Source organism: Physeter macrocephalus, chromosome 11, assembly GCF_002837175.3.
Source record: "Physeter macrocephalus isolate SW-GA chromosome 11, ASM283717v5, whole genome shotgun sequence".
Taxonomy (NCBI): domain Eukaryota; kingdom Metazoa; phylum Chordata; class Mammalia; order Artiodactyla; family Physeteridae; genus Physeter; species Physeter macrocephalus.
In genome coordinates this window covers 66,376,776-66,387,628 of record NC_041224.1, presented here as the reverse complement: position 1 = coordinate 66,387,628, position 10,853 = coordinate 66,376,776, and the positions used below count along the sequence as shown (strand labels likewise).

The following is a 10,853-nucleotide window of genomic DNA, read 5'->3' as shown; positions in this document are numbered from 1 at the left end:
AGGTGCAGACCCTGGGGGGGAGCTGTCCTAGACCCCGCCCACTCACCTGGGGGACTTCCATGGCTCCCACGTCAGGGCTGACCTTCCTTGTCTTCATGTCAGCCTGGCTTTGGTCAGCTCGGAGGATCCTGAGACGGGGCCAGGATCCCCTCCTCAGTCCCCCACGCTTGGGGCTCCATGAGGGCACTCAGTATCACCCACTTGGCGGAACCTGGCATGGGGCTGGCCCCCAAGGGGCTCAGTGCACCCTTGTAGCCAGGTGTGGTATTGCAGCTTTCAGAGATGGGTCCCCTCCCCATCCCCCCACCCCCCTTCAACCCTCAAGAAGCATCCTGTGTTCTGGGAATGGAATAAGGTAATTGCCTTGTTTCCTTGCTGGAGGTTGAACAGCACTTCCCAGCATCCTCAAGCAGCCTGGGTCTCACCAGAAAAGACTCCTTTGGGGAGGGGTCCTGCCGTGGGGTGGAGGACTCCATGGATGGGAGAGAAGAGAGGGACCCTTGAGGTATGCCCCTTTACCCTCACTGTCCCCCTTTCTGGTGGCAGGGCAGAGTTCCCCTGTCTCTGGTGGGCTAGGGCCAGAGAAAGGAAGTTTCTCCAGAGGTAGCCCAGTGGTTTGGGGCAGAGCCAGGGCCAGGGTTTGGGTCTCCTCAGGCGCTCTAAAGGAGGGAGGAGGCAGGGAGGGCAGGCATCTAAGAGGCTGTGGGCCAATCCCACCCCACCGAGCAGCTGGCAAAACAGGCCTCTCCTGTTTTGCATCTGTCCTGGTGGTCTTGGCTTCCGCCCTGCCCCTTCTTCCTCCTCACAAAGACTTGGGTCCGTCTCCCTTGGCTTCTGGCACATCTGTTTTGCAAGGGGACAGCAAGAAGATACTCCTCCCGTGATTCAACTCCTTGGTGACAGTCCTCGCTGGAGTCTTTCCCTCAGCCAAGAGGCCAGGGGAGGCTCCTGGCAGGAAGGCAGGAGCCCTTTTTCCAGAGGCACCTGGGGACCAGCAGGCTCACTCCTGGACTTGCCTCTCCACTCGGACCAGCCTGCCCCTTTGGGAACCACTGGGGTCTCAGGCAGGGCCACACCCAGACCAGCTCCATCAGCAGTGGCTGAGCCTGCAGCCCACAGGGCCCCGCAGTCCCAGCCAGTGTCCTACGTGGCTGGACCTGGAGAGGAGATCTTGGTCACTGGGTCTCCAGAGACAGCTGCCACGTCACCATCGCAGGCTTCTCCACAACCTCTGGCCTGGCCCGTGGGCAGGCACACCTTCAGCCCCGATGCTTGGGTGCCATCTGCATCAGGGGCCAGCATCTTCAGGCCAGGGACTGCCCCACTTCTGACATTGGCTCCAAAGGCCCCAGAGAAGGCCGTGTCCTCAGCACCCCAGGGCCCACTTGCGTTTACATCGATCAGTAACACGTTGGCTGCCAGAGAGCCTCTTCTCCCTGTAGCAACAGTGTGGCCTCCACAGCCCTCACAGTGGGCTCAGGCTCACTCAGAAGTGGTCTGGCGTCCAGTCTGGGCCCAGCGCCCAGTGGTCCTTCAATGTTGCCATTGCCCTCAGCGGTACCCTCTTCACAGTTGTCATCAGCATCACTGCCACTGTCGTCCCTACCCTCATCCCCGGCACCTGCACTAACATCACCATCACCAGTCCTGGCCCCAGTTTCCCCCTTCACCATCAGAGCCAGAACCTCTCCGGATGCTTCTGCATCTGAGCTCCCACCTACAACCTCAGGCCTTATCTTCAGTGTTTCCAGGGCAGGTGGGACACCTGCCCTGCCATCTCTGGTGGTTACAGGGATGGCTGCTCTTCAGTGGACAGTCCAGCCTGGGCCGGTGGTCCCTGCCCACCCAGCCCCCTTGACCACCCTCTCCCTCGGATGTGCCTCTGGCCTTCCCGCCGGCTGCCCGAGCGTCCCTGGAGGTGCTGCCTCCTCCCAGTCGTCTTTCCTGCCTCACCCCGGCCAGGCTGTCTCATTGCGGGACTCAGGCTCCCGCTCCCCAGGACCCAGTCGCGTGACTCACTCTGTGACCTTCAGGATCACCAATGAAGCCTCAGCGGCGCTCAGGAACCCTGCCTCCCTGGAGTACCAGTTGCTGAGTGAAAACATCCGACATCAGGTGCGGCTTCTTCCTCCGTCTGCTCGGGCGTGCTGACCCCAGCCCACCCCCTACCCCACTTAGCTCTGAGCACCCAGGCCTGTCCCGCCTCTGTGTTTTGACATGGGCTGTTCCTCCACCCTGGGCCACCTCGCGCCCTCCGCTGCCCTTGCTGCCTGGCGAAGGCTGCCTCCTTGGAGAGGCCTCCCCTGGTGACTCAGACCCCCTGCCCCGCAGAATCGGCCTCCCTCCCTCTGTGAGCTGCCTTTCCCACAGCGTCCCACCCCAACCTGTGGCTCTCCGCAGACCTCAGCTCCCTGAGGGCAGCCGGGCACAGGGCTGGGTGCCCACAGGGGCTCTTGAAGTGTGGAGTCAATGAAACTCACCCTGTGCCTCTCCTCGGTGTGGGGAGGAGCATGTGGGGTGCAAGGTGGGAGCCCAAAAGGTAGAAAACTGACCCTGTCCTGTGAGTGGCTCCAGCAGGAAGGGGGTGCCAGGCAGCGACCCTTGCAGAGAGTGGGTGTGGAGAGAGCGCTCTCCCAGGAGGGCGGGGAACTGTTACAGGGTAAACAGAAGACTGATTTAGATTGCCAGGGTTAGGGGGTTGCCCAGAGAACACCTTTCTTTTTTTTTTTTTTTTTTTTTTTAGTATAAATTTATTTATTGGCTGCATTGGGTCTTTGTTGCTGCGTGTGGGCCCCCTCCAGTTGCGGTGAGCGGGGGCTGCTCTTCGTTGCGGTGCGCGGACTTCTCATTGCAGTGGCTTCTCTTGTTGCAGAGCACGGGCTCTAGGCGCGTGGGCTTCAGTAGTTGTGGCTCGCGGGCTCAGTAGTTGTGGCTTGTGGGCTCTAGAGCACAGACTCAGTAGTTGTAGCACACGGGCTTAGTTGCTCCGTGGCATGTAGGACCTTCCCAGACCAGGGCTCGAACCCGTGTCCCCTGCATTGGCAGGCGGATTCTTAACCACTGTGCCACCAGGGAAGTCCGAGAACACCTTTCTGAGAAAGGGGAATTTTAACTGGGATGGAGAGAAGGCAGCCAGATAAAATGGGGAGGGGCTTTCTAGACAGAGGGAACAGCGTGTGTGAGGACCCTGAGGTGAAAAGGTGAGCAGAGGCTGAGGCCCAGGGCCACGGGAGAGAGGGGCTGCATGGAGAAGACATGAAACCCAGGGTGGGAGGGGGAGAATTAGGAGGAGGGGCTGTCGTCCAGGTGTGATGGCAGGGTGGCGGCTGTAGGGATACAGGACAATTGGATTGGAGAGTGATTTTCAATAAAACTACAGAGAAGGAAAGGCCTGGGAAGGCTGTGTGTTTGCTGGACAGCTGGAGGCGCCCTGCGGTTCTCAGTAGAGGGTGATCGGCAGGTGGGCCCTGGCGGCCATGTGGGGAAGTCTTGGGTGGCCCCCGGCAGTCCAGGTGGCCAGTGGGGCCATTGCAGGGGCCAGACCAGAGATAATGAGAGTGGATGAGGCTGGGCTGATGCTGTGGAGAAGTGGGGGGCCACGATGACCCTCAAATGCCTCTGTCTGTCCTCAGCTCCAGTCCATCTATCACGAGGCCTTCTCCAGCTTTGAGGGTGTCGGTGTCCTGCTCTTTAGGTAAGTGAGCGAGTCTTTCAGCGTCCACCACCTGCCTGCCAGCCGGTCTGTGTCTTCTCAGGCCGCAAGAGCACTCGCTCAGGCTGCCCCACCGTGCCCAGCCTCACCAAGGCCAGAAGCACCTTAGGGGCCAGGAAAAGCCCTGAGCGGGTGGGCAGGAGGCCCTCATCTGGTTCTGCCACTGGCTGCGTGACCTCAGGTGACCTCCTGCCTGCTCTGAGCCCCAATTCCAGCTGCAGAATTTGGGCAGGGGTGCCAGGCATTGCCTGAATGTGGTGGGAAAGGCAGAGGACTTCCCTGGGGCCAGGACCCCATAAATGACATGTAAACAGATGCAAATCCCCTTTCTGGTTCTGAGCCCCTGGGGATGCTGGAGGGACCTAAAGCCAGATTTGCCAGCAGATGCCAGCCCTGCAATCTCATAAAAAAGGTTGAGAAGGTCCAAATCATCACATGTGAATTGTGAGCTCGGTGTAGACCTTGATAGAGGCTTGATTATACCTAGTGATGGGAAGTTCACCACCACTATCTTTCCAGGCCTTGAGCCAAGTTGGTTAGAAAGTTTCCCCTTTTAATGAACTGAAATCTCTCTCTGAATTCCCTGCCCTGGGTCTGAACAGAAGCTTTGTCTCCCCAGCCCCAGGATGGCACAGCAGAAAACAGGTACTCAGGGGGAAGGATGAAGGAAATCTGGATCCCGAGGCTGCTTGTTTTCAGATCTCTCCCCATAAACTCCTTCAACCCCATGCTCAGGCCAGGCTGCCTCCTCAGGACATGGCCAGTTGGTCCACCTCCTACAGGCTTTCAGAGATTCCTCAGGCCTGTCACCTCCCTCTCTCCAGACCCCCTGCTCCTGTGATGCCACCAAAGATGTTTTGCTCAGTCTGGCTCAGGTTGACTTCCTGATTGCTCACAGCGGCCGTCTCCCTGGGCGGGATTCCCAGTGTTCCTGTTAGAACCAGTTTGTTGGGGTGTCCGAGGGAACCTGCCTTCCTGAGCACCTGCTTTGTGCTCTGCTGGCTGCACCATTAGTCATCACACAACCCTACAGCAAAGGAATCATTATCCGCATTTTAGCGAGGAGGCAGCTGAGACCCAGAGGGGCGTTCTCACACAGGGACTCAGTCCATGGCTTCCCCCAGTGGATTCCCCTTCCTCGGGACACTGGCCTACTTGTGCACCAGCCAGGTCCTCATCCAGCCCCCAGGGCCCTCCCTGCCCCCACTGGACCCCTGGTAAGGATGTGTCTCTGTCCCCAGGCCTGACTCTGCAGCTGTGAATGCCTCCCTTGTGTTTGGGGGCCTCGCCCCGGGCCCCTCTGCCCGTGAAGTCCTCTGGACTCTGTACCGCAAAGTGAAGGCGGCAGGGAAGATGCTGGGGAACCTGTCCCTGGATGAGAGCAGCCTCGCCTCTGATGGTGAGTCTCCGCCCGCCCCCCACCCCCCCCCCACCTCAGTGCCTCCTCGCCTGCCCACAGACGGCTGGGGGTGCTCCCTAGAGGGGTCCAACTCCTGCCCTGGCCATGAAGCAGGGTGTGGTGGATCAGGAGGCTCCTGGGGCCTCCTGAACTCCCAGCCATGGCTCTGCAGGATCCAACCTGACCGACCTGGCCCTGGAGACCATCAGCATCCATCTCATGCTCATGAGGCTCTTCCAGCCCCCTCTCGTCCTGCCTGGCTCTGCCCCCTTTGTCCTGCTGGAAAAGACGATCCTCCGACAGGTGAGGTGGCCTCTTGCCCTCCCTCCGAAGCCTGGGACACCCACTTTGCCTTCCTTGACTGCAGGCCTCCGTGGCTTGGGGGTGAGGCATGGGGCGGCACCCAGCCACGGCCCTGTGGGGGGAGGCAGGCATGGAGGGCACACAGCCCTGCCCGATGGGCCCCCGTTTGAGGGGTGATGCCCCGCCCGGGGGTGGGAAGGTTGCCTGAGGGAGGTGACAGCTCTGTCCCAGGGGGCATATGGTCAGGCTCTGTAACCAGACACCCCTATCCAGGGCCAGCACTAGGGTGAGGAATTGAGACACCAGGACGCAATGTTTAAGGAGACACTCAGTTGCCTCACCCCAGCCCTGCCCCCACCCCATCCCACGCTGGGTCTCAGCAGTGACAGTCCCCAGGCCTGCCCTGACCTCCAGGACTCCCCACAGGTCACGCCTGTGGTGTCAGGATTCTATACAGCTCATCCCCAGGAAGACCCCCTACTCCTCTTCGGGTGGGTTGGGCTCTTCCCCTGCTGCCCAGCCTGCCCTGCTCCTCTCCTGGGGGGCCACCCTGGGGCAGAGGGGGGTGTGACTCTGAGCCAGGCCATGGGAGCCATGGGCTGGGGGCCACCAGGGGAGGGCTTTGTCCCAGGTAGCTCCAGCTGGCCCTATAAAGCTCTGCCCTAGGACGTAGGGAGCCCTAGTGCCTGAGGGTGTGCTGGGGTGGGAGGGTGGATACCTGCTTCTAGAAACGTGCTGGTGGAGCCTGTAACCCCTGCACTCCCCCCTTGTACTCGCCATAGTAATGCGGACCAGTGGGTGGGCGTTTACATCGAATACAAGTTCCAGACCCCCATCGGTACCCACCTCCCAGGCTTGGCCAATCACCTGGCCCAGACCATAACGGATCCTGCTGTCCAGAAATCCAGCATCATGGCCAATGGTGAGTCAAGGCTGGGATCCCTGTGTGTCTTTGGCCAGCAGCCTCTTAATCTCTCTGGGTCTCAATGTTCCTCCTCTGGAGAATGGACAGAATTTCATTTCGACCACGAATACTCTTGTGCTGGGGCCACCGAGAAGAATCAGATACGGAGCCTCAGATGGGGAGCTGGATAGATAGATAAGCTCTGTGGGCCATCGTATCTGTCACAGCTACTCGACTGCTCCTTTATAGCTAGAAGGCAGCCCCAGACAATATGTAGACAGATGGGCATGGCTGTGTGCCAATACAACTTGATGGATACGGAAACTTGTATATCACATAACTTTGATGTGCCACAAAATACTATCCTTTTGATGTTTTTCAACTATTTAAAAATGTAAAAACTATTCTTAGCTCATGGGCTATACGTAAACAGGCAGCGGGGCTGGATTGAGCCTCAGACTGGATGTGGCTGACTGCTGGCTGAGAGCATAGAAGTTGGGGTGAGCAGCCCTGGGGCAGGGCTTGGTCCTCTCCCAGGGCTCCCGGGAGAGGGGGCTTAGGCCCACCTCCCCGCCCCTCTAGCGGAGAAGGCAGAGCTGGTGCAGTATGAAGTGTGGCTGCAGATCCTGGGCCAACCCTTCACCAAGGCCTTGTGGGACAAGAGCAGCCCTAAGTCCCAGAAACTTCGGGGGATGCCGATGAGATGGGTGAAGTGGGGGCGGGGGGAGAGAAGGGAGGAGCAGGAGGCTGGAGGCTTCCTGTGTAGGGACCCAACAAGGCTGCAGTACAGCTGTGACCCTCTTCATCCTCTCTGCTCCCCAGCTGACCACCATCCTCAGGCCTCTGCAGAACTCGGCCAAGTGGTGGTGGAGGTGTTCCAGTAAGGCCGTGGTGCCTCTGGGTGACCTGGGGCCCAGGGCTGAACCCTAGGGGTGGGGCCGGTGGCTCAGAGAAATGGCCTTCCTGAGACCCCCCCCCCAGGCCGTCTAGCCTCCCGACACTGGTGATGATTGTCCTGCCAGGCCCGACCCACTGACTGCCAGGGTGGGTGTCACCTTCTTCAGGGCCGCGCCGGCCCGAGCCCTCATGCAGGACTGCGTGCTCCGGGGTCTGCATGCCCTGCAGGAAGCTGAGGGCCTCTCCGTGGAGATGATGGTCAGCCCAGACCTCCGTCAGTGCCTCTCTCCCGGCTTCCCTCTATCTGTGTCATCCAGCCATTTGCATCCTCCCTCAGGCTCGTTGCCTTGATGCCCCTGCTTGCCCTCATTCTGAGAAGAATCAGGGCAAGCAGGGGCAATGCCCCTCCTGCACTCCCTTCTTCCTGGACTAGCCCCCAGCTGGCTGCTCTTTAGGGTCCAGGCCCGGCTCCTCCTCTTCCCGGGAGCCCTCCAAGGTGGCCCCAGCTCTAGAGCTCTATTCCTGTAGCACTTTCTGGGCCAGGACCCCTCGCCTGGGACTTCTCCGCAGGCCTGGCTTTGCCTTCTCAGGGGTCTGTGGTCTGGAAGAATGCAGACCCACCCAGCCATCATCTCCCCACTTTGTTCTGAAGTCTGTCTCAGGTCAGCTTCACACCTCCATCCCCAGCTATGCTGTGGCGCTCATCAGCCTGGGGCTCCTGCTTATTGCACTCACCCTTGTCCTGGTGAGTGTCTGACTGGGCCAGGGTCCCTTTCCCGGGAGACAGGCTGGGCCCTTGACCCTCTGAGTCAAGCTGAGGGGTCACTCCCCACCCCAGGAACTGAGGGGCTTCCAGCCAGGGAGCTTGGCCTGACCCCACCCTTCCCGTCCCAGGTGCTGACGCAGAAGACCTACTTCGGAGTGTCCAGGTACGGAGGTCAGTTCTTCCCGCTCCCCCGGGACGTTTACTCTGGATGGGGTCGGCCTCCCAGCCACCAAGGCCTCGTGCAAACATTTCCCAGTGGGTGTTGACGGAGCCTGGGCGGTACAGTCACTGTGCCCCAAAAGCTCACCCCCTCTGTCATGGGGGGTGAACCCGGGGTGGTCAAGCAGAACCCTCTAAATGCGCTCCACTTAGCCCCAGGGATGCTGCAGAGGGTGGGTGGACAGAGGCAGAACTTAGGGCCCCACGTGGCCAGGAGAGCTGGAGCAGGGAAGGAGATCTGAGGAGGGGAGCTTGCCTCGGCCACCGACCACCGGAGGACCAGGCAGCGACTCCTCCACGCCCCGGAAGAAGTGGGGACACGTGCCCCAACTCAGTGTCCCCTTTGACCCCAAAGCCAGGAGGACGTGGGGGAGGGCAGGTAGCAGCATTCTGGGCACCCTGTTGTTCCTGACTTTTGTCCTTTCCCCACCCCCCAGACGCCCCTTCCCGCACTCCAAACCCCTCCTCCCGCCGCCCCCAGCCTTCCACAGTCAGCGCCTCAACCCTGACAACGGGAGCCAGAGCAGCAAGGCACCACCTGAGGTCACACAGCAAGGGGGGCTTCTTCCCTCCTAGCTCATCCAAGGACTAGACGACTCCCAGGGCCGCGACAGAGGCAGGGTGGGGGGACAGTGCCTCACCACCCACACCAGGGACACCAGGCGTGCTCTAACCACGGCGGCACCCACCTCCCCCCGGAAGGTCTGGGAAACTACTCGATACCATCGTCACACTCAGGTCAGGCCCTGGGGAGCGGAACAGGGCAAGATGAAGGCCTGCAGAAGATGCGGGCAGGGGAACAGAGCTGGCGCCCTCACACCTGGCCTGACACGGTGGTGGGGCTGGAGGTATCACTGGTCTCGAGCCAAACTCCGGTCCTTTGGGGGTATGGAAAATTAAATGACACGGCGCAATCAGAAGCTAGTACAAAAGACTGCTTTTGTTTCTAGGCAGTCATCCAACATGAGGACACAGGAGAGATTCAGAGCAGAGCCCACAGGAGGAGGAGGTGGGGGCAGAAGACTGACAGGGTCAAGGGTGGAAATATGGGGACCCTTGGGGGCGAGGCCTGGTCCCAGCCCCACCTCCGCCTTAGGTCCGGCCACCCTCAGACCAAAGGCCTTGGGGTGCTGGTGGCCGCAGTGAGGCCTGGCTGTGTGCCAGGGAAGGTTGTCGCCGCGGGGCAAGCTGGGCTCAGAGAACAGACCGCCTGGCTGGGGAAGGTCTAGGACGGAAGCTGAGCTGACAGCCTCTCAGGGGCGGAGGGTGGGGCTTTGGAGGGGGAGGCAGCTTTCCTGGATGACAGCCAGGGAGGTGAAGGCCTTGGGCCACAAAGCTCCAGCGACTCCTGGGCCCCCTGGGACGTGAGAGATTTGGTAGCACAGGGCGATGGTCTTTGAAACCATGACCTAGAAGGGAAGGAGACTCAAGTGTAGTCTTACCTACAGAAGAGCCGGCAGGCCCGGTGAGGGGACCCAGGAGCCTAGGGCCCAGACCATGGGCTTACCTGGCCAAAGATAGCAGCCAGCACCAAGATGCCAGAGAGGGTCAACAGGAAGGTCACCATGTAGAGGTTGACTGTAGCTGACGGCCGATTCCTCTGCACTTCTGGAATACTTAAGCTTTCATTCATACCCCTGAAGGGCCCCTACCCCCCCAAGCCTCTACCCCTTGGTACCCGGAAACTAGCCTGATATCTGCACCTATCTTGGGTCAGCCCCCTCTCTCCACGACTTCTGACGCGAGGGCCAGGGCAGGCCAGGGACTAGGGGGCGGCTCTGCAAGGTGCTCCCCCAACCGTCAGGATGCCTAAAACATCCCAGCTAGTGTTTTTCTTAGGGAGGGAGGGTTATGCCAGTCTTGTTCTCCCGAGCTTCCCCCCTTACCATGAGAGTCCCTGTAGGTGATACAGGAGAGAAGGGGGCGGGATAAGCAGGAAAGAGCCTGAGGGCTAAGGCTGGCCAGTGAACGCTGAGCCCCTCTTTTCTTCAGGCTTTGGTCGCCTGGCCCTCCACAAGCCAGGCTGTCGAGCATCATGTGAGGCCTTGCATGAAGATACAGTTCAGACACACCCAGTGACCTCTATGGGTTTGAAGGAGAAGGTACAGGGGAGGGAACCCACACATGGGGACCTAGCATGGTCTCTCTGGAGGTGAAGTGACAGTACCTGCAACACGTAAGGAGAAAGGGTCTACCTGGCAAGGTGAGCCAGCCATGCGGACACCAGGCTGGACAGACATCACCAGGGTCTACAGGATGGCGGAGGGGCCTGGCAAACCAGCACCCTCACGCAGACGAGTCTTTCCTAAGCAAGTCTTCCCCATGGGCCAGATGGGGCCTGCAGGACACTTCCCACGGCCCACCGTTACACGGACTTTAATTCTCAGCAGCTCTGGAACTGCACAGTCCCATTCTCCAGCTGAATAAACAGAGGCTCAGAAATGAACATGCAGTGCTACCTTGATCACTCCGCTGCTGCCTCCTCCAGAAATCAGTTCATTCTAAAAACCTAACACTCATCAAGCACCTGTGAACAGGTGCTATTATCCCCATCTCGCAGCCGAGGAGAGGGAGGCAGAGGAGTTAAGTGACTTGCCCAAGGTCACAGTCACAGGGCTCCAGAGCCTGCATTCTTGACGACCACAGGCCCACA

General features: G+C 60.0%; 1 protein-coding gene across 1 annotated transcript; it reads left to right on the top strand.

Moving 5' to 3' along the window:
• Positions 1–1,794: 1,794 nt before the first annotated feature.
• On the top strand, positions 1,795–9,177 carry LOC129392551 (taste receptor cell protein 1-like). The gene is made up of 7 exons (XM_055088469.1): positions 1,795–2,115; positions 3,633–3,694; positions 4,954–5,111; positions 5,284–5,414; positions 6,197–6,336; positions 8,110–8,152; positions 8,638–9,177. Exons 1-5 carry the CDS (start codon positions 1,795–1,797, stop codon positions 6,197–6,199), a joined length of 675 nt encoding a protein of 224 aa, XP_054944444.1. The 3' UTR covers positions 6,200–6,336; positions 8,110–8,152; positions 8,638–9,177.
• The last annotated feature ends 1,676 nt before the right edge of the window (positions 9,178–10,853 follow it).

Excerpts from the sequence above, each read along its gene's own strand:
- LOC129392551 (XM_055088469.1), top strand. The coding sequence starts at position 1,795 with ATGGCTGCTCTTCAGTGGACAGTCCAGCCTGGGCCGGTGGTCCCTGCC. Across the intron at positions 3,695-4,953 it reads GTCGGTGTCCTGCTCTTTAG|GCCTGACTCTGCAGCTGTGA; the intron begins GTAAGTGAGCGA and ends CTCTGTCCCCAG. Across the intron at positions 5,112-5,283 it reads GAGCAGCCTCGCCTCTGATG|GATCCAACCTGACCGACCTG; the intron begins GTGAGTCTCCGC and ends ATGGCTCTGCAG.